The sequence below is a fragment of the Rhinatrema bivittatum genome, chromosome 8 (genome assembly GCF_901001135.1).
Source record: "Rhinatrema bivittatum chromosome 8, aRhiBiv1.1, whole genome shotgun sequence".
Taxonomy (NCBI): domain Eukaryota; kingdom Metazoa; phylum Chordata; class Amphibia; order Gymnophiona; family Rhinatrematidae; genus Rhinatrema; species Rhinatrema bivittatum.
In genome coordinates this window covers 141,262,391-141,286,416 of record NC_042622.1, presented here as the reverse complement: position 1 = coordinate 141,286,416, position 24,026 = coordinate 141,262,391, and the positions used below count along the sequence as shown (strand labels likewise).

Below are 24,026 nucleotides of genomic sequence, written 5' to 3'. Positions count from 1 at the left end.
AAAATGGAAGACCGAGGAAGAGCCTGTTTATTTAATTTTATTTTCTTTAAAAACATTTATATCTCTCACCATCGAAAACATCTGAGTGGCTTGCAACTGTCTAGGTCCAAAAGCAGCAAGGATTGGTACGGACTAGAACAGGTTTCAAGAAACATGAAAGATGCAGCTTGAAATAGGAGGAACGAACCAGGGTGTTAATGTGGGGCTTCAGTGAAAGCGCGAGAGGGGTCTACCACCACCCCAAGAAATAAGTATCTGATGACCATCAAACCTATGGTTTTATATTCTGTCATCAGTACATTGATATGATATTCATTAGTAAAAGGCATAATCATTTCCTAATTTCTTGGTCTAGCGTGCCATCTAACAAATGCAAGTTCGCATAGCAGAAATAAATTTACAACTTTCAACCTCTAAACTTTACAGCTGACCTGTGATACTGCAGGGTATGGATCATAAATGCCCCTTTGACCAGCAGAGACCTGTATCTGCTCTCAATTCAGAGAGGATAGAGCCTATGACTCCCCAGACCTCAATCCTTTTTGAGCTGGGAGATTTCATATGCCACAATGATGTTCAGGGGTATTTTGGAGTTACTCTGGCTGTGTCTCTCTTACAGAGTTTGTCGTCATCAATGGTCTCTTTTAATAGAGATTGTTTAATTTTTTTTTTTTACCTGGCAGTTTCCTCCTGTTCCTTTTGGCTACCAGCCTAATTGGAACCAGGGCTGGGATCTGGCACCAGGAGCGTTCATTCACGACAACCTGGGGAACCTTGTCCCCTATTTTATGTTCCTTCCAAATCGCCTAGTCATTGCAGTGACAAACTCAGCCAGAGGCCACGATCTTAGGTCCTCTGCATGGCAGTGAATGGCACTGCCACTGCCCCATCCTGATGAAAACATTAAGTGTGCTGAGTCCTGCTTACTCAGTACTTAAGGTAATTAAACAGAGGGAAATTATTTTTATACAACTCTCTGGTATCCTATAACCTAATTTACTTCACAGAGAGACCACATACATCATAATATAATTTATTATTTATTTAGAAAACACAAAATGTTCACCTATCTAGACATTTTAAAATCTAAACTCACACATTCAACCACCATTCACACATCAGCATAAAAGGTATATATTGCACAAACAATTCTAAATTACAATTGACTAATACACATCATCCTGTCCAGGACATGGATAGGAGATACAAGAACAAGTTAAATAATAATTAAAAAATTTTTTCTCCTCAGAATAGTAAAAATGATGTGTATTAGTCAATTGTAATTTAGAATTGTTTGTGCAATATATACCTTTTATGCTGATGTGTGAATGGTGGTTGAATGTGTGAGTTTAGATTTTAAAATGTCTAGATAGGTGAACATTTTGTGTTTTCTAAATAAATAATAAATTATATTATGATGTATGTGGTCTCTCTGTGAAGTAAATTAGGTACTCAGTACTTAAAACATAAAAAAAATCAAGGTTATTTCCTCCTTCCCCTGTTAACTTGTAAGGTGTTGGAAAACAGAGAGAATGTATGTGTGTCCCTGATTGGACACCAGGGAAACGTTATCCAACATTTGCACCATGTTCCAGATAAGGGTTTGGAATTACATTGATATCCTTTTTCTGATTTCCCTTCCCCAGGCCCTCTACTCCTTAGAAGGGGTATGGTTGAACCTATTATGCCAGCCTGCCCCTCCCCCCAGCCCATATAAATGTTATTCCACCATTCCTCAAATTTTAGCAGGAAAAGCATTGTGATTGTTTTATAGCCACAGCTGTAGCATTTAATAACTCTGTCCTCTGATAATAGCTGTCTTCGTTCACATGATTTTTAGCAATTCCGATGTTTCTGCCAGTAATCTATGGTTTGCAGAGAAGCTGAGGTGTTTGTTTCTGTAACAGAGTGAAGTTCCAGAAATGGTACCCTTTCACATTGTACAATCAGTATTCCCGCTCAGCCTCTACTTTTCTGCCAAACTGCACAGGGCAAACTACACTTTCTTGTTTGTTTTTTATTTTCAGAATTGTATATAGTCTGGCATGAAGCCCCAGTGACATGTGCCCTGTTCATTAGCTTTTGGTACTGCTACTTCCTTGCTAGTCTAGTTTTCTTTGTTATGACAGTAGGGTTTTGTAGCTCAGCAATTAAAGCACAACTCATTAACTGCCTCCCAATAACTGAAGGTTATTCCAGCACTAACTTTTTTGTACTTGCAAATTTAAATTTAATCGACAATCTCACTGTCCATTTATGTCAACCCTTGAAGTGGTTGTAAGAGGAGAAGTAATGCATGTATCCTGGGGACTCTTAGAGACTAAACAAAAAAATTAGATTGTATTTTGCCTCTATTCTGGCATACAGATGGCATAATAGTAACATAGTAATGATGGAAGAAAAGGACCAAAGGGTCAATCCAGTCTGCCCATCAAGCTTCTTATGGTAGTATCTGCCACAATGTGTGAGTTGTCCCATGTTATTCTTAAGAGTAGCAACTGCTGCTCTGTGCATTTATCCCCAAGCCCTATGAGAACCCATAAAAATTTACTGCTAGCAACATTTTTACAGGGTGATGAGCCGCCTTGAAAATTCAGACAGTGCTGCTTGAAATGCTTTGCTTATGATCTTGGCTTTAGAAGCAGACCTGTGCTTTTTTTCTCTTATGTCTGTATATCAGTACCACAGACCATAAGTCAGGGCCCATGTTCATTTGATATGTGAATCTAATTCCCCTTCCACACCCCATCTTCCCTCCCCCCCCCCCCCGCCCCCCCTGCCATCAAAGCAGAGAGCGATGTTGCAGTTGCGTCAAGCATCAAGGCTTTTTGATTAAGGGGTAGTAATTCCATGCCTTCTGCTAAGGGTGGTAACTGCTGTTCTGTGTAGGTTACCCTCATGCTTATCAGTTCCCCAAACCATAAAAGTCATGGCCCTTATTGGTTGTTGTCTAAATGCAGCTCCCCTTTCCCCCTGATATTGAAGCAAAGAGCAATATTGCAGTTGCATCAAAAGCAATAAAGCTTAATGGTTGAGGTAGTAACTGCCGCACCAGAAAGTTACATCCATGCACCCTTTTCTTCATTTTAATCTTCTAGCCTTTAGGGACTCTGTGTTTATCCCATGTATTTTTGAATTCTTTGACTGTTTTCATCTTCACCACCTTCTCCGGAAGGGCATTCCAGGCAACCACTACCCTCTCCGTGAAGAAATATTTTCTGATGATTGTCATCCCCCTGGAGTTTCATTTCGTGACCTAGTTCTACTGTTTTCTTTCCAGCGGAAAAGGTTCGAATTTTGTGCATCATTAAAACTTTTCAGGTATCTGAAGGTCTTTAATATATCTCTCCTGCATCTCCTCTCTTCCAGGGTATAAATATTTAGATCATTTAGCCTCCCCTCATAACTCTTCCAATACTGATCTCACATCATTTTGGTTACCCTTCTCTAGACCGCCTCCATCCTGTCTCTATCCTTTTTGAGATACAGACTTGAGAACTGAATACAGTACTCCAGGTGAGGCTTCACCAAGGACTTGTACAAGGACATTATCACCTCCTCCTCTTTCTTACTGGTTAGTCCTCTGTCTATGCAACCCAGTATTATTCTGGCTTGCTATCGTCTTGTCACATTTTCACCATTTTCAGATCGCCAGATACCATAATCCCAAGATCTTGGTTCATTCACATCAGTCTTTCACCCCCCAACATATACAACTCTTTTGGATTACCGCATCCCAGATGTATGACTCTGCCCTTATTGGCAAATCTTTGTCCACTCTTCACGCTTTCTTAAATCACTTTTCATTCTCTCTCCTCCTTCCAGTGTGTCCAGTCTGTTGCAGATCTTACTATCATCCACAAATAGGCAAACTTTACCTTATATCCCTTCTACAATGTCACTTACAAATATGTTGAACAGAACTGGTCCCAAAACTGATCATTGTAGCGCTCCACTTAACACATTCTCTCTTCAGATTAGGTTCCATTTACCATTACACACTGTCTCCTGTCAGTCAACCAGTTTGTAATCCATGCCACCACCTTGGCGCACACTCCTAAGCTTTTCATTTTTTCACAAGCCTCCTATGTTGGACCATATAAAAAGCTTTGCTGAAATCCAAGTAAATCACATTGAGCATTCTTCCTCGATCCAATTCTCTAACCCTATCAAAAAAATCAGATTTGTCTGACAGGACTTTCCCTGATGAATTCATGCTGCCTCAGGTCCAGCAACTTAACTATCCTTTCTTTCAGCAGAGTCTCCATTAATTATCCCACCACAGAGGTGAGGCTAACCAGCCTGTAGTTTCCAGCCTCCTCTCTGCTACCACTCTCATGAAGTGGAAAGAGACGTCGCAAGATACTGACAAACTGACCTGAGTTTGCGCTGTACCTTTTTTGGGTTTTGTCCCCTGCTATTTTTTCATAGACCATTCAGTCGTGTTATACATGTACATATTCCTCATCTATCACAAACACTTCAGGAAGTATAGCCCAAGGAGAGGTGTGGGCAAATGTTTCCTTCCCTTTGTAATTGTTATTGGTATGGTATAGGCACATTTAGTGTTCAGTGTTTTAAGATTTTCCAGTTAACTCTTGAAGCAGTGTTTAGTGCATAAATGGTATTTCTTAACAAGTGGTTTCTTGAATGTTTTCTGCTAAAAACCCTTTTAGCCTTCAGTGAATGATGATGTGTTCTTGATTGGTGCACTAAACTTCCATTATTCTCAATATCCTAGATGTTAGCATTGAATCCCTGTTGCACTATCTCTACTGAGATTTGTGCCACTGCATCCTGTTATCATTCCATGTTAGCCCCTCCCAACAGATTTACATAAGGTACTTGCTTCATCTATGCTCCTAAGTAGACCCAACTTGTGGAACTCAATGCCTCTTGAGATAAGATTGCAGAGAAATTTTAAACTATTTAAAGGAAGTTTGAAAACGTGGCCCTCTAATCAGGCATTCGAGAGAGAGAACTGAGAAGAAAATAAATAAAGGCAAGCATCTTAAATGAAGCACTCAGCACCTAGTTTTCTATGTGCCTATTTGTTTGTTTGTATACAAATCTCACTTTTAACTTTAAGTAGCATAAGAACTGCATAAGAGACCTTCATGTAAGTCAACATTGACACATGACTCAAATGGACAACTCCAACAAAATTCATCAATTAATTTTATATTTGAATACATTTGTAACTGAATCATATGTGGCACGTCTATAACGTTTTACCTACTTAAATATTTAGTGTTACTATATGTGCCTTTTTGTAAAGCGTTGTGATGGTAAATAACTTAATGACGGTATAGAAAATATTTTAAATAAATAAATAGACAGTGCTGGAATAATCTTACTGCACTGCCTACATCCATCTATCCTACCAGCTTCATCTTGTAGCCTTTGAGGAGTGCTTCCCACTCCTCTGATGTTAAATTATTATGCAACATATTTTTTTCAATGTGCTCTTTAAAGGCCTACAAGCCAATATTATTTTTTTTTGCTGGGTACTTCATAAAATATAAATGGTGCACCCCATAATAACGTAAGATATGCCATGCTGGATCAGACCAAAAGCCCATTAAGCCCAGCATCCAGTCTCCAACACTGGCTACTCGGGGCATTAGGATGTACCTGGCAGATCCCAAAGAGTAGATCTATTCCTTGCTGTTCACTCCTAGAAGTAAGAGATGGCTTTTCCCAAGACCACCTGGCTAATAGTTTCATATGGACTTTTCCTCCAGGAGTTTGTCCAAACCCTTTTTTAAACCTACCATGCTAGATGCCTTGACCACATCCTCCAATAAATTCCACAATTTGATTTTCCTCTTCATCCAGTCAGGCCAGTCCATACAAATAGGTTATGCATGTCAATCAGCAGATGGAAAGAGATCAGCAGACTCACTGATATCAACTTTATATACTCAAGCTGACATCAATCTGTCAGTATTCTGTCTCCAGCAGACTATGAATATGCATTCAATTTTGTGGATTGTGGCCTAGCTAGGCTGGATGATCTTGAAGAGAGGCTAGTGGGAGGCTCCCTCAAATGAAAAGAAATGTTCTTCTTTCTCTGTGGAGCATGACCAGATTGAATATTGGCCTTTGCATGGCTTCTGAGGTGATAGCTGGGGCTCCCTCCGTCAGTTTAGCAGAACCATGACCCTGTTGGATAATGTTAGCTCCTAAGGTGACAGCATGGAGACTCTTTCATCAGAGGAGATTTGGGAGAGGGGGCTAACAGGTGAATGATTTCTTCCCTCCTCTCCTGCTGACTTCCTTTGGCAAGAAGAAGATATTGCTTCTATGCTTGGGATGCTTAAAGTTTAAAAAAAAAAGTCTAAGGGCCAGACTTGCACATTGCCACTGCCTCCCTGCTTCTGTTCACTTCTCTCATGTGACATCCCCTGGGAAGTGCAGCAGCACAAACGCACACCAAAAATAAAAAGTGCAGGAATGGAGAGAAGCAGATAGACTTGGGGGAGCCAGATCATCACTTCCCAGCTGAAGGGAGCTATTTTTAGTGCTTCGATTTTGGTGAGGAGTTTTGGGGGAAGGATATGGTGGTGGTTTGCAGAGCATGGGATATCGCATCCTATAGGACCTTGCAAGCACAGGTGCAGCGGATGTTCCGAAAGTTAATCTGATCCTTGAAAGGGATACTCCATTCGACAAAGTCTTTTGAGTGCTTCCATGTCAGGAGTGCACAGCATCATGACTGAACTGGCCACATTCAGGCTCCCATTGGGAGACTTGGTTTGGAAGGTGGGAATTGCAGCCATGTTTAGGAGCTAGCCCCACTGAGAACCTGTGTTAGTTTGAAAGGAGCTCCTTTTCCTAGTGACAGGGACAATTTCATAAAATATGACCAGGAAAGAAGCAATCATGGATGGCTTACTACTACCTTGCAGAGTGTATACATCATATGCGGCTGAAACAAAAGGTTCTATGGAGGCAGGATTCCATCTCTGAGCCCGCTCTGTGGTTTCTGGAGGGTTTTTCTTTGACATAAGAGGAATTGGGAGAAAATAGGGGAATTATTTACAGCCTTGTAATTATCTTGGCATTACGAATGCAGGATTTAAAAATAAAGCTGCTTCCCCTGGGGGTAGGTTTGCCCAGCCTTAGGGGTTTCCTCAATTCCTTCCTTGGCATGGGACAATGTATTATGCAGAAAAGGATGCTATTTCCATCAGTAGTGCTCCTTAGTAGCCCTTCTTTTGCCTTAGATTGTTCCCATCATTTTCAGCAGTTGGGAAGGAAATATCACCTGAGTATCTGCCCTAAGAAAAGAATTCACAACTTTCATGCTAAGTATCTTGCAGTGGACTGAAATCTTTGGTCTGCTTTTTTTCTCCAGGCTTCAAGAATGCTGTGGGCCTGGGAATAGATATCTCCTAGATCACGGCTGCTGCAGATGCAAATTCTTTGGGCAATGAGCTTTGCACTTTTTTTTTTCAGTTTTACTATTGCATTGTGATAGAGATACAGAGACCAGGGGCTTACTATCCGATTGCCAATTGCTATTTTCTGCTCTGTACACACAGGCTAAAGCTGTCTGTGTTTATTGCTGGCACACTCATCAGAATGGGTATGTGGAGATCCCTGGGGCCATTTCCTGCCCCTTTTCAGTTGCTCTCTGTTGCAGTACAGCCTGGGTCTGCAGGCTTTTGTGTACATGTGGAGATGTTCCAAAGTTAGATAAGAAGATAACTTGCCATACTGGATCAGTCAGAGGGTCCAGCAAGCCTAGTATCTTTCCAGCATTGGCCAATCTAGGTCACAGGTAAGATCCTGAGTAGTAAATTACAGTAGATCCATGCTGGTATCAATGCTATATCTTGTCTACTTGGTTAACAAGTTTATTGATGTTTCCTCCAAGAATTTGTCCAAGACAAATATTTCAGTGACCCCCAATATTGACTGGGTAATGTAACAACAGGACATGCTAGAGACATAATTCCTAGATGGAATAAATGACTGCTTTCTGGAGCAATTGGTTCAGGAACCAACGAGAGAGGGAGCTATTTTGGATTTCATTCTTAGTGGAACGTAGGATTTGGTGAGCGTGGTAACGGTGGTGGGGGCCACTTGGCATTAGTGAACATAACATGATCAATTTGAACTAATGACTGGAAGGGAGGGACAATATATAAATCTACAGCTCTAAAACTAAATTTTCAACATCAGTTCTTGCCTCTCTCTTCCTCAGTCAGTGAAGTGGAGGTTAACACGATAACTGACTAATCCTCCTAATACAAAAAGTCTTCAGCTAATGCCTCTCCCCCATCTCTACTTCAGGAAATCTTTAAAGGGAGATTCTCAAACTTTGATTCAGAAGAGGATGACAAAACTGCTTTGGCAGCTTGTGCTACACTAAACACAGATTTACCACTTCACTTCTACTTCCAAAGGCCTTGATACCCTGCAAGCTGCTAGTGCCTGCTCTCTCTCTCTCCTCTGACACAACAGGTCTAGCAGACACACAGATGGTGCTGGCATATCCTCTCCAAATTTCAATTTCTTGCAGCTTCACTGGCCTGCCTCTCCTACTGACGCTTTGAATTTGAAAATTCTCTATTTCGGTTAGGGGACTCGTCTTATAAAAAAGAATCCCCTACCAACTGCAGGCTTGCCACGGCCTCTAGCATCTTCCCCTGACATGATGGGATTTTATTAGCAATCTGTGCCTGCTTACTGGGATTTAAATGATGGACAAAAGATGTTTCGTCTTTATTATTTTCAATGAAGTGGATGTGCATGTGACTCACTAAAGTGATCACACTGTGTGGTAATGCTGAACAGAGAGAATGCACTACAGTAATATTTTAGTATTTTGTTCTGCTGATTAGTATACTGCACACACACTCATCCATACACACAAAAAGCAAATAGTGATGTGCGCGAGTAGGTAGCACAGCCATGTACTAGTAAATGCAGTAATAAAATTAATCCACAAAGTGGCTGGCTGTACCTTGACTAGTGACTGGCACTGCTTGCTTTCTTTGTAGATGCACAGACTGGTGCACAGACCAAGATAGAGTTAAAAACACCCCACTCTATATTTGGGCACTGTACACGGCTAGCTAGCGTACCACTACTGCTAGCCGGCACTGCTGCTAGTTCACTCCAACAAGTTTAAGTTTAAATCACTGCAGCCAGCAGCCAAAGCCATCCTCTTGGTCAGTGGCAATGACAGTGAGATGTTAAATTTAAAAATAGATTTCAAACTTGTGGAGATTAATATGCAGCCAAAAGGATTGGAATTGAATGTTTTGGATACTGAACAAGAGAGCACTGTTGATTCAGAACACTGAGGAGAATTTAACACCACAGAACTCACCCAACAGTGAAAGCAATGTTTCTCTCTTGAAACAAAGAATCAAATGCAGGTTGAAACAGTCTGCACATACTATAAGAACAGAGCAGTGACTTGCTGATTTAGAAAAATGCTTCACTCTGATATGTTCCTTTACTTTGTCAGTCTGATTTCCTTACATATTCTGGTTATTCTCAGACTTCACACATGAATCATAGGCAGTAGGGCTGATTGCTCTGGAGACTCCTGCATGACCAGCCTGAGTCTCAGAAAAGCAAAGCTTTATTCTTTACAATGCAGCCAATGAATTTCTATGGAAAACAAAACAAATGAAACCAATGTCGTTTCATTGTGGGACACATTTGTTTTGGGGGCCAAAGAATCAAGAACTAGACATATTCATCGCAGAGTGGACATTCATTTTAAACAATGCACATCCCTTTTACTCTTTCAAAAATAAAGGCACTCCATGAAGTTAGTAAGTAGATATATACAAAAGAAATTGCAGAGGATATGGTTAAGGAAGTTAGCATAGTTGGGTTTAAAAAAGGTTTGGACATAAGAACATAAGAAGTCGCCATACTGAGTCAGACCAAGAGTCCATGTCAAGCCCAGCATCCTGTTTCCAACGTGGCCAAACCAGGCTACAAGTACCTGGCAAGTAACCAAACACTCAGCAGTTAATGGACTTCTCATTCCATGAACTTATCCAAACCTTTTTAAACCAGCTACACTAACTGCACTAATCACATCCTCTGGCAACAAATTCCAGAGCTTAATTGTGCGTTGAGTGGAAAAATAATTTCTCTGATTAGTTTAAAAGTGCTACTTGCTAACTTCATGGAGTGCCCCCTAGTCCTCCTATTATCAGAAAGTGTAAATAACAGATTCACATTTACCCGTTCTAGACCTCTCATAATTTTAAAGACTTCTATAATATCCCCCCTTAGCCATCTCTTCTCCATGCTGAACAGCCCTAATCTCTTTAGCCTTCCTCATAGGGGAGCTGTTCCATCCCCTTTATCATTTTGGTTCGCCCTTCTTTGTACCTTCTCCATCGCAACTATATCTTTTTTTGAGATGCTGTGACCATAATTGTACACAGGACTCAAGATGCGGTCTCACCATGGAGCGATACAGAGGCATTATGGCATTTTCCATTTATTCACCATTCCCTTCCTAATAATTCCTAACATGGTTTGCTTTGACTGCTGCAGCACACTGAGCTGATGATTTCAATGTATTATCCACTATGATGCCTAGATCTTTTTCTTGGGTGGTAGCTCCTAATATGGAACCTAATATCGTGAAAACTACAGCATGGATTATTTTTCCCTATATGCATAACCTTGCACTTGTCCCACATTAATTTTATATGCCATTGGATGCCCAATCTTCCAGTCTTGCAAGCTCCTCCTGCAATTTAATCACAATCCGCTTGTGATTTAACTACTCTGAATAGCTTTTATCTGCAAATCTGATAATCTCACTCGTCGTATTCCTTTCCAGATCATATGTCAAAATATATTGAAAAGCACCAGTCCAAGTACGGATCCCTGATACACTCCACTGTTTTACCCTGTTCACTGACAAAATGGACCCATTTAATCCTACTCTGTTTCCTGTCTTTCAGCCAGTTTGTAATCCATGAAAGGACGCTGCCTCCCTATCTCATGACTTTTTAGTTTCCTTAGAAGCCTCTCATGAGGGACTTTGTCAAACGCATTCTCAAAATCCAAATACACTACACCTACTGGCTCACCTTTATTCATATGTTTATTAACCCCTTCAAAAAATGAAGCAGATTGGTGAGGCAAGACTTACCTTGGGTAAATCCATGCTGACTGTGGTCCATTAAACCATGTCTTTCTATATGCGCTGTGATTTGATCTTGAGAATAGTATCCACTATTTTTCCCGGCACTGAAATCAGGCTCACTGGTCTATAGTTTTCCCAGGCTCACCCCTGGAGTCCTTTTTAAATATTGTGGTTTTACATTCTTCAGATACAATGGATAATTTTAATGATAGGCAACAAATTTTAACTAATAGATCAGAAATTTCATTTTTAGTTCCTTCAGAACCTGGGGTGCATACCATCAGGTCCAGGTGATTTGCTACTCTTTAGCTTGACAATCTGGCCTACTACATCTTCCATGTTCACAGTGATTTGGGTTCAGTTCATGTGATTCATCACCCTTGAAAAACCATCTCTGGAACCAGTATCTTCCCAACATCCTCATTAGTAAACACAGAAACAAAGAATTAATTTAGTCTTTCTGCAATGGCCTTACCTTTCCTAAGAGACCCTTTAACCTCTCGGTCATCTAACAGTCCAACTGACTCCCTCACAGGATTCTTGCTTTGGATATATTTTTTTAAAGTTTTTAATTATGAGTTTTTGCCTCTACGGCAAACTTCATTTCAAATTCTCTTAGCCTGCCTTATCAATGTTTTACACCAGATCTGGAAAGAAATACGACAAGTGAGGTAATCAAACTTGCAGATGATACAAAATTGTTCAGAGTAGTTAAATCACAAGCAGATTGTGATAAATTGCAGGAAGACCTTGTGAGACTGGAAAACTGGGCATCGAAATGGCAGATAAAATTTAATGGGGGTAAGTGCAAGGTGATATATATAGGGAAAAAACAACCCATGCTATAGTTACACAATGTTAGGTTCCATATTAGGTGCTACCACCCAAGAAAGAGATCTAGGCAGTCATAGTGGATAACACATTGAAATTGTTGGCTCAGTGTGCTGCGGCAGTCAAAAAACAAACAATGTTGGGAATTATTAGAAAGGGAATGGTGAATAAAACGGAAAATATCATAATGCCTTTGTATCGCTCCATGGTGAGACCACACCTTGAATACTGTGTACAATTCTGGTCGCCGCATCTCAAAGATATAATTGCAATGGAGAAGAGTACAGAGAAGGGCTACCAAAATGATAAGGGAATTGAACAGCTTCCCCTATGAGGAAAGGCTAAAGAGGTTAGGACTTTTCAGCTTGGAGAAGAGACGGCTGAGGGGGGATATGATAGAGGTTTTTAAAATCAGAATGGATAGATGTGAATCAGTTATTTACTCTTTCAGATAATAGAAAGACTAGGAGGCACTCCATGAAGTTGGCATGTGGCACATTTAAAACTAATTGGAGAGAAGTTCTTTTTCACTCAACGCACAATTAGACTCTGGAATTTGTTGCCAGAAGATGCGATTAGTGCAGTTAGTATAGCTGTTTTTAAAAATGGATTGGATAAGTTCTTGGAGGAGAAGTCCATTATCTGCTATTAATGAAGTTGACTTAGAAAAATAGCCAATGCTATTACTAGCAACAGTAACATGGGAATAGACTTAGTTTTTGGGTACTTGCCAGGTTCTTATGGCCTGGATTGGCCACTGTTGGAAACAGGATGCTGGCTTGATGGACCCTTGGTCTGACTCAGTATGGCATGATCTTATGTTCTTACTTAACTTGACAATGCTTATGCTTTTTCCTATTTTCTTCAGATGGATCCTTCTTTCCAATTTTTGAAGGATTTTTTTTTTGGCTAAAATTGCCTCTTTCACCTCACCTTTTAACCACGTGGTAATCATTTTGCCTCCCCCCCTCCCCCCACACCACCTTTTTAATGCATGGAATACATCTGGACTGCACTTCTAAGATTGTATTTTTAAACAATGTCCACGCCTGTTGTACACTTAACCTTTGCAGCTGCACCTTTCAGTTTTTTTCTATTTTCCCCATTTTATCAAAGTTTCCCTTTTGAAACACACCGGTGCCCTCACAACAAATAAATACTGAACACTCTTCCATCTATTTTATTGTTCCCAAGAAAGAAGGGACATTCTGGCCCATCCTGGACCTCAAGTCTGTCAACTGCCACCTGAAGATTCCTCGCTTCCCCGCACGGAAACCCTATGCTCTGTCTAAGGGCGATACAACCGGGAGAATTCCTTACATCCCTGGATCTGTCGGAAGCCTACCTGCACTTTCCGGTCCATCAAGAGCATCAACGTTTTCTATGCTTCACAATCCTGGACATCACTACCAGTTCTATCTTGTGGGTTACCATTCGGGTTAGCCACAGCACCCCAGACGTTCACCAAAATCATGATGGTAGTGGCCAGCAACACTGAGGAAGGAAGGAATCCTCGTACACCCTTATCGGTACGATTGGCTGATCAGGGCGAAATCCCCAGAGGAAAGTCACCAGGCGAACCAACAGAGTCAAAACTCTACTGGAGAGCCTCGGGTGGGTGGTCCAATACAAAGAAGAGCTGTTTGTAGCCCTCCCAATCCCTAGAATATCTGGGAGTTCAGTTTGACGCCAAACAAGACAAGGATATCCTGACACCGACAAGGAGATCAAAAACTGATGACCCAGTTTGCGAACCCTGTTGAGTGAGCTTTGTCCCACAGCATGGGACTACCTCCAAGTCCTTGGCCTCATGGCAATCCACACTGGAAGTAGTGCCATGAGCAAGAGCTCAACATTAGATCCCTACAGCGCACTCTACTGTCACGATGGAGCCCGCTGTCCCAGAACTACACCATTTGTCTCCAGCTCCCAGACAAAGTTTCGGACCCAACTACGATGGTGGCTACAAGAAGGCCATCTGAGCCAGGGAGTGAGGCTGTCCTCACCGACCTGGATCCTGCTCACCACAGACGCCAGCCTACGGGGAAGGGGAGCACACTGCCAGGAGCTAACCGCCCAGGGGCAATGGAACAAAGAAGAGTCAGGATGGAACATCAATCGCCTAGAAGCATGGGCAGTCAGACTAGCCTGCCTACGGTTCGGTCACAGACTCAGAACAAATCAGTCATGTCAGACAACGCCACAACAGTGGCCTACATCAACCGTCGGGGGGGAACCAGAAGCTAACAGGTCTCTGGAAATAGACCCCCTAAATGACATGGGCGGGAAAGCGAACCTTCGAGAAATCTCGGCAGTCCACATTCACGGGGAAAGACAATGTCACTGCAGATTACCTTCCAGCAGAGAAAGTCTAGACTCAGGAGAATGGAGGCTGTCGACCACAGCATTCCAGTTGATAGTAAGCCGTTGGGGAACACCAACCATGGACCTCTCAGCAAACCGGTCCAACGCCCAAGTGCCCCAGCTTCTTCAGCCGCAGACAGGAACCTCAGTCCCAGGGAATCTATGCCCTGGTACAGACCTGGCCACAGGAAACTCTGTTATATGCCTTCCCACAGTGGCCCCTATTGGGCACAATCATCCACAAGATAGAACACCACAAGGGACCAGTACTTCTGGTGGCCCCGGACTGGCCAGGAAGGGCCATGGTACGCGGACATATGAAGGCTACTGCCAGGTGAGCCCTCTCCCGCTATCCAGCCACGCCACCACAGGGATCTGCTCCAATAACGGCCCATCCTCCACGAGGACCCAGCTCGATTCTCTTATGGCCTGGGCATTGAGAGGACTCACCTGAGGAAGAGCAGAAATTCAGGGGCAGTAATTGACAACCCTGCTCCGAGCACACAAGTTCTCCACATCCCTCCACATCCCTAACCCATCCCCACATCCCCAAGACATTAACACTGATCCATAAAGCCCTCCACAATCCTGAAATGAAATGGTTTAATAATTCACTGCAATTTCAAACTTCTATTAAACCTACCAGAAATCAATACCTGCCACATTACAGACCCCCTCACCCAAACTATATAACCATGCCTCCACCAAAGCACGGAGCGCTTTCCTTTGCTGGCCCATTGTTATGGAATACCTTGCCCACTGAACTGCGCCTTGAGCCATCTCCCAAAACTTTCAAGCAAAAACTCAAGACATGGTTATTTACACATGGCCTATACCTGAAATATATTTGTCTTTCTTCCCCTTTATATGCCCTGCCTTATTTACCCAACACCACCCTTCTCTACACTATCTCTAATTTCCCCTTTTTTATGCCCTTACTGTAAATTCCATTCCATACATTTGCTCTAATTGCACCTGAAGCGCTTTTCTCCCCTCGTCTTATCACCCCTAATTTATAACTCCATCTCCTCCTAACCTGTCCCTAACCCCATACCTAATTTCCTAAAATCCCTTTACTTTCCAGCTGTTTAACTCAGCTCAGTTAATCCTAAATGATAGTTCTGTTTTAAAAGATTCTACTTGTTTTATATTCAAATATATATATATTCTTACTTTTGTTAAATGTATAATGCTTATTTAATCCTGTTAAATGTATAACGCTCCGGCGTAAGTTCCTGTTCATTGTACACCGACGTGATATCTATGATGAGCGGCGGTATATAAAAAACTATAAATAAATAAATAAGGATTTGGAGAGTATTCGAAGCCTGGTGTGAGGACCGCAACATCATCCCACGCTTAGTCAAAATTTCCGCGATTTTGGAATTACTACAGAACGGTCTACAGAAGGGATTGTCTCTCAACTCCATTAAGATACAGGTGGCTGCATTGTCATGCTATGGAACCAAGAGTGAGGACGGTAGCCTAGCCTCTCACCCGGATGTCTCCCGCTTCCTGAAGGGAGTCAAGCAGATCCGACCACCCCTAAAGTGGCTGGTGCCTCTATGGAACCTCAACCTGGTCCTAGACTTCTTAGCAGGAGCCTCTTTCAGGACCTCTTCCATGGCCTGTCCTTTCCAACTATTAACATTGAAAACAGCCTTCCTGGTGGCAGTCTCTTCGGCCCTTCATATCCCGAACCACAAGCACTGTCCTACCGGGAAGCCGTTCCTCAGACTCCCACTCTGGGGAACTATCCATTATGCACGGTCCCGTCCTTCCTCCCCAAAGTGGTTTCTCACTTCCATCTCAACCAAACCATCTCGCTACCATCGCCAGATGAGAATAAGGATTCGGAAGAATCTCGCCGCCTGCGCCACCTCAACGTCTGCAGACTCCTGGTCCGATACCTGGAAAGGTCGGAAATCCGTACGAAAGTCAGAGTATCTGTTCATCCTTCACAGCGGGAGAAGCAAGGGGGAAGCTGCCTCGCGGGCAACATAGCCCGCTGGATCAAAGAAGTTATCAAGGCGGCCTATGTAGAAGCAGGCAAGCCGCCCACCTTTGCAAGTCAAGGTCCATTCCACTAGAGACCAGGCAGTGTCCTGGGCGGAAACCAAGATGCTGTCACCCGCTGAGATATGTCGGGCGGCAACATGGTCCTCCATCCACACCTTCTCCAGGTTCTACCACCTGGATGTTCAAGTTCGAGAGGACACAGCACTTGCAAGGGGTAGTACTAAGTGGGCCTCGGGCAGCCTCCCACCCGGTTCGGGATTAGATTTTATACATCCCATTGGTCCTGAGTCCATCTGCTACACGCTAGGAAATGGAGAAATTACTTACCTGATAATTTCGTTTTCCTTAATGTAGACAGATGGACTCAGCATCCCACCCACGGCTGTAGTCATTCATGGAATTTTCGGGCGACATCCCCGAGAGCGAGTTATTCATGGGTAAGCCAAGCTTTCCCTCCAATTAGGACACCCATCCTACCAGGTGTTGACATTTCTTGGTTGAGGGCACTGTGCGGTCTCCAGCTATAACCAATTCAACTAGTTCAAGTTATAAAGTTAACCAAGTTATAAAGTTATTCAGCCACACATATAGCCACAATTGCTTTTCGAGGAGAATACTAAAAGAGCTGCACTTCCTGCAGAGATATATGTACTAGGGCTGACATCAGATTGAAATCTGATCAGTCGCCAACTGCTATCAGGAGTACACTATACCCATGGTCCTAAGTCCATCTGTCTACACTAAGGAAAACAAAATTATCAGGTAAATAATTTCTCCATTAATCCTGTGCCTGGAGCCATGCTATCTTAAGTTCAGAATAAAAAAACTAAGGCATCTTAGACCCAGTTTCCTAAATCTTCTACAAAGGACTGTTATAAACAATAGGGACACAACTGGGTCTTGAAACTATTCATAAATGGGACTTCTACACTGGATCCCAATGCTTCATTAATTAAAAATTCTGATTTGACTGTAAGCTGTTCTTTTGCCTCTGTTCATTTAAATGTATTGTAGTCTGTCTTGAGACCAGCTTTGGCAAAATTTTCATAAATAATAATGCTTTGTATCCTGATTGGCCTTCAGACATAGCTCAACAGTGGCCCTGAAGTTACTAGAACTCTTTACTCTTGGCTGAGAGTACAAACAGATCAGATCTGTGTGCCCAGTTTCCAGTTCAGTTGGACAGCCCTTTTCCTAATTTCACCAGGTGCTGGATAAATATAGTGAAAAGTATTTAGTTAATATTTGGTAAATCCTTGATATTTTACCATTTACTGTTTGCAAATTGAATCTTTTTTTTTTTCCATTCACTGTTCCTGCTGTTAAACTCGTTAGTTTGTTAGCTCTGTCCTGAGTCTGATGGAAGATACCAGTATTTCTTTGTATTTGGTCTGTGGGTGCACCCCTAGGAACTGTATGATTCCTGGGTTGTGTGCAGTCTTGGACTCTATTTATTTATTTATTTTGAGATTTTTATATACCGGTGTTCCTATATGAAATAAAGATCACATCGGTTTACATTGAAACAGAACATGAAAATTGCCAAAAGGCATTACATAGAACAAGGTTATGAAACTTGGAACAGGGTACATAAGTTCAAAATTTAACAATAATGTTGTAACATTGATGACCAAAAGATAAAGGAAAGAAAAGAAAAAGACTTAAACAATTAAGTTGACAGGTCTTATTGAGCATAAAAATTATAACGTATAAGTGAGAAAGTCTCAAGTGTCCTGCAGCAAGAGATTAGATACCGAAGTAGGTAGTGGTATGGAAAATGGGGGTTTGTGAAGAAGATATGCTCTTGCTGGTTGGAGGGGAAAAAATGATGATCATGGTCCTGGAAAAGCTTGGCTAAAGAGCCAGGTTTACCGGGGAATAGCTTGCAGGAAGGGTACTTGCTCAGAGGCCAGTTGGTGGGTGGGAGACTGCCAGTGTAGGATTACAGGTGCAGGTGGGCCTAAGCAATGCTTGGCAGGACCCTTCAAGTAGCCACGGGGTTACCCATAAGTGGGCATAAGGCTAGTATCAAAGCTTTACATGACTATATTTAGGTACAAAAGTATTTCCCTTCTATGCCTATGATGAAATGTGGCCTCTTAGGTCCGATTTACATTATCCTTATGTAACATTCCATACAAACAAGGCACACTGATTGGTACACTGTCTGATTATGGTAAAATGAAGACTATATTGTTGCCAGAGTTTTGCCCAATTTGGTATGCTCTGCATTTCTCCTCAGACCATTAACAACCTCTGGTTTCAGAAAGTTTCCTAATACATGTATGGCCTTTTTCTCCACTTTAGGCCAAGGTAGCAGAGGAGCTGACAGCTGCAACAGGCCAGGTCTCCCGTCTGCAGCTTGAACTCTCAGCCCACCAGAAGGAGGAGATGAATTTAAGGAGCCAGCTAACAGCTGCCTTGCAGGAGGCAGAGAAGAATGGGTTGCAGCTGAACAAGCTACAGGCTCAGCTTCTAGGTAGGACACCAAAGGGTTGGCAGATGGAAAATCCAGTTGCTGAACTGAGTGGGCAAAGCTGGCTCTGCAAGCCATAATGATCATAGCCCAGTTGAGTCCTACTAACTATGGTTCCAATGAAAATAACTGTTTTTAACCTTTTTATATTTGTTCAGATTTATTCTTTGAATGTTTACTTTTCTCAGTCTCTGATTCTCTCCCTCTCCATCCTTCTCTGTTCAGTTTTTCAGGAAGCTAAGATAGCAGTGCATGATTTGCAGGGGAGGGGTTAGGTACTGTGGACCAAGCAAGTGTAATCTTGGCGTGATCATATCTGATTATTTCAGAGTAACAAAGCAGTGCAGCAAGACAGACCCGGATTTGGGGGGGAGGGGTTATGTTGAGTGTCTACAGATCAGGTCACTACTGAACAGGTGAGACTAGAGTGCGCTGTGCATCTACAGACTAGGCCACTCCTGAATATGTAAGCAGAAGTCTTTATGAACTATGCCAGAATCCAGAGGTAGTATTTACTTAACAGCTGCCCTACTGTTTGAGCTGGGGAAGAGTAATAGTGTTCTTTGTTACGCTCAGAGAGGGGTGTGGAGAGTTTCTTCACCTGATGCATTAATGAAGGAACTTCACATAGGTAGGAGACATCTCGTTGAGTTTTTTTGTCTAATTCTGAAGGCCAAAATGCCAGAGGGATAAAGACAGAGTAAATGCAGTCCAGAGAAGAGATACTAAAACAGGACAGGGTCTGAATCAAATCCCTGTGAAATGAAACTTAGACCTAAGTATGTGTACTTGGGGAGGAGGATATCTTACAGATATTCAAATATCTCAAGGGTGTGTGTGTGTATGTATGTATGTATATATATATATATATATATATATATATATAGATAGATAGATAGATATTAATATAGAAGCAAACATACTGTATTTTATTGTAAGGATGTTCTAGGAGATTCTTAACAGAATAGCCTCAGGAGTAGCATCAGAAAATATTTCTTCAGAGAGGATGGTAAATGCATGGAATGGTATCCCTAAGGAAGTGGAGAAGGCAAAATCCTGCTGGGATAAGCACAGGGGATCCTTATTTTTTGAAGAAGTAAAGAAAAAGAAATCAAATGGGAATTATGGCATGAACTAGGAAGTGAGTTGGACCCAGAAAACAAATCTGAAGCCGATCCAGTTGGCTGTATAGCAGAGAAGAAATGGAGATCGGTGTGTGTAAAATGCCCTTTATTTGAAAATAGCCCGACTGTGGTCGAGTTTCGCTCTGTGGTCTAGAGCTGCCTCAGGGGCAATGCACTATAACAGGGCTTATCACGTGCCAGCAGGTAGATGTGGTTACCTTAGGTATTCTACCATTAGCAAGGTTCAGTCTTATTCTGTTAATGCACACATGGGTGTGCTGCAGCATAGAGGTATAGTATATGAATGCCACCTGATCATGTAGGCTCTGAATCGGTTAAGAACCAGGCTACAGGATTCCTGGATTATACTAATTCTTAAAGAACCTACATCATCAGGCCACTCTAGACCATAGAGCGAAACTCGGCCAGAGTCGGGCTATTTTCAAATAAAGGGCATTTTACACACTAGGAAGTGAGTTGGGCAGACTAGATGATGATATACCACAATTTTCTCCTTTTTTTTTTTCTGGGCTTTGTGACTAGGGGTGGGCTGTCAGCCTCTGTCCGATAATAGACTCAAATAAGCAGAAGAGGATTGACGTACCAGCCACTCTGAAGATTGAGGAGATGAGTCTGCATGACATTTCCACTGCCTCATAAATGTCTTCAGACATGAACATAAAATAGGATACATAACTTTTAGGTGTAGAGCTCCATATTCTCTGTTCAGTGTGTGTGTGTGTAATAGCTGAAGAAATCTTGCTTGTGTCTCATGGACCTCCCTCACTGCTTTGGGCACTTACTAAACCCATGTTGAACATTCTTTCTGACAGGACCTATTCATGTCCTGGCTCAGGAGCTTCTGGGGGGGATTTGTACCTCTGTGTTCTTCCAGGTTGAAGCACACTGGAAAACCTGCCATGCTGAAGCAAGGGCACTACTTCCCCAGGAGATGTGAGACTAAATTCTAGAGAGCAGTTAGTTTGAGTTTCTTGAAAAATAAAGGAAATTAGCAACGTTGGAGGACTCTGCTGTCTGCCTGCAGAGCAACATAATAGCAATAAAGAGAGACCATGCTTCATGCATGCAGGACAACAGCCCCCAGGTCTCCAATGACAAATAGGATGCTAGTCCTCACATATGGATGACATCAGAGCCTGGCACAGAACTTTGACTTCAAAGTTTCTAGAAGGTTTGAGCATGCCCTACTGGGCATGTACAGTCCTAGCCACCTCTGCCTCCCAATCAGGGCTCCTCACTCTCATCTTTTCCTTAGAGCCTGAAAGTAACAATGTGCTCTCTCTCTTAGCTACTGCAGTGAAAGTTTTAGGAGCTGGAGAAGCTGCTTTTCTACTACACATGTAGAAAGGATACATATTGCTTAAATTATTTTCTTCTTCTAGTAATTTAGGTAGCTTTTCTTGTTTCCCTTTATTTCTTTTGATGGCATGGTTGAATTATTTTCCCAGCTTTTGTATTTTTGCCTTTTAGTCTGTCTCAAGGGGCCGGCAGTTTTCAGTGCCCCTGTGTGGTCAGGCTAGGCCTCTGACCCCGGGTTATTCGAGAACTTGCCTGGGTACAGACCATGGTGTCTCTGGTGGCCCCCTCCCTGTGAGTCCCCCACTATTATTAGCCAGCGTTCCAGACAGGAGCTCCAGGAGATTTAGTCCACTCGATGTGCACTGATGGAGGCCTCAACATTGAGGAATCCAGGAGGACCCCTCCAGTGCATCAATATAATCGATTCTCCCTTGACCTTTGCACCAGGTTTGGGACCAGATCGGCGCCTGATGGAGAATTCCCATGGAGAGGAAAGTTCATCCTCCCCACAATCCTGGGAATTGCACCAGTCTCTGATACTCTGAATGACATGGCCTCCCCTTCTACCTCCAGTCTGCCTGGCAGGGCAATCTTGGAGGAGGAACTGGAGAGCTGAAGCATGGGAGCAATCAGCAGTGGCTGGTGCACTGATGGTGCCATGCCCCAAAGGCATCAGATGCCTGTGCACCAATGGGAATCTGTGCTGGCATCAGAGGAATTGGCACAGACACAATCAGAATCGCACCAGCAGAATTGGTATTGGCACTGGGCAGTTTGGGTAGGAGTGTTGCCAGCAGAATCAGCATTGACACTGGGCGACGTTGACAGAATCAGCACTGTCTAGCACTGCCAAAGTCAGTGGGCACCGCCAGCGGAATCTGTGTCAGCCATAGCTGCGACAAACACAGTGGCATTGGTATCGCTGCACAGGAGCCATGTATCTAGGACACAGCTGCGCTGAGGGAAATCAGCTGTAGCATTGATGCTGGTTGTCATGGCACCAATAAAAATAGGTTCTGTGCTCTGATGAGCAATGGGCATAAAGTGCTGCTGTGCGATATGGCTCGGAAAACATTAGCCACCAGGACGCCAAGACTTGGGCATGTAGGCAGATGTTCAGGTCAAGTCCCTAAAACAGATGCATGAGATTTGCCCTCTCGTAATTGGACTGTCAAGACCAGATGGGGTTATCCAGGGAGTAGAGCTATGGATCACCACCACCTCAAGGAATGGGAAGGCCTCCAAAGGATACATCCTCTGACAGCTTGTGATATGGATTCCCTGTTGATGAGGAGCTCTCAGGAGTTATACTATCCTGAGTGCTCTGAGGTGAAAGTGTTATTAGCGAGGGCTGTGCCTGATGGTGGCACAGCCTACAATTAGCCAGAGAGTTGTCAGTAACCCTTTCCATGCCTCTTGATATAGAGCCGAAGAGCAGAATTGTAAGATGTTAGAACTCTAGCATTTTTAGTTCCAGGTATTGGTGATCTCCTTAGTGTTGAGGTCACCACCTGCTTGCTCTACTGCCACTATAGCCGTACTATCCATAGCCAAGGGTTCAGGGGTAGGGCACTTTGGTGAGGGCAGAAGTTCTTCCTTTGATATTTCCAACTTGTTTCTCGTTCTTGTGACAAAGAATGGAGAGTACAAAAACCACAGCACAGCCTAGCCAGAGTTTTGACTGGATCCAGGGGATCATTGCCCAGATCCCAGTATCACCACTGTAGTACCTCAAAGTCAAAGGAAGGATGAGAGTTTTAGCTGAAACCAGAATATCTAAAATGTGTTATCAGGAGGAGAGTATCCCTATTTAATACTCATCTAAATCACTCTCTAAGAAATGCTTTTGCAGCTTTTCACTGTTGGGGAATGTCCAATTCTTCCCTATCAGAGGCCCGTAAGGTCTCACCAGCTTATATTACAGGTATGGGGATGGGGTCCAGTTGCATATACGTCACAAGCCCCCAAAGGAGTTGATGGCTCAATCCTGTCCTGGATGTGAGAGCATTATGTAATGCCTGCTATGGGAAAGCTTTGAGATGTTCTCTCTATGCATCTTGCTTCTATTCAAAGAGGATGTTTTTGTACTCCCTTGTCTTGAGTTACTTCTGGGTAGCTACTTTCAACCTGAATCACCTTTAGCGGAGATTCCATCCATCCATCCTTTTGGGACAGCATCCTATGGTGCATTCAGGAAAAGAGATAAGGAAACCTGGTATTAACATCCAGATGTTCTTTACTCCTGTGGCACTACTTGGAGATGTGCCTGCAAGTAATCATCCATCTGATTGTGGGAAACCTGCACCATTAGTTTGCTCAGGAACTCATACCAGGCATTATAAAACATCCGGGGTGCTGCTGGGAGGCAAAGGCAGCACACAATGTTGGATATGAATTCCTCTACTAGAACTCCACTCACTTAGAAACTGGAAAGATCTTTCTTTCGCCTAAGAGGATTGTATATTGAATGCTTGCTGTGGAAAGCATAAATACGTCACCTGACATCCATTCAAGACAGGTGAAGTAGGCCCTTATGGTATCAAAAGTATGCAGTTTTTCTCAGCTGCATAATCATAGTCCAGAAGTATACTGGCCCCTGAAATACTGGAGTTTCCTTGGGCAGCATCCACAACACTCAGCCATGATAGACACTCTAGAATGAATCAGCCACAAAAACAAAGTTGTCTAATACAAATTGTCCTGCTATGGATGCAACCAACTTTTGTTTAGAAGCTTGCATAGGGGGCTCCACATC

At 42.8% G+C, this 24,026-nt stretch overlaps 1 protein-coding gene across 4 annotated transcripts in view; it reads left to right on the top strand.

The window, feature by feature from the left end:
* Positions 1–24,026, top strand: part of FKBP15 (FKBP prolyl isomerase 15) — a 191,840-nt gene that overhangs the window by 121,053 nt on the left and 46,761 nt on the right. For all 4 annotated transcript variants that reach the window (XM_029612643.1, XM_029612642.1, XM_029612644.1 and 1 more), the window contains one exon: positions 18,659–18,830. In XM_029612643.1, coding sequence (XP_029468503.1) covers positions 18,659–18,830 — 172 coding nt within the window. The remainder of the gene's footprint in view (positions 1–18,658; positions 18,831–24,026) is intronic.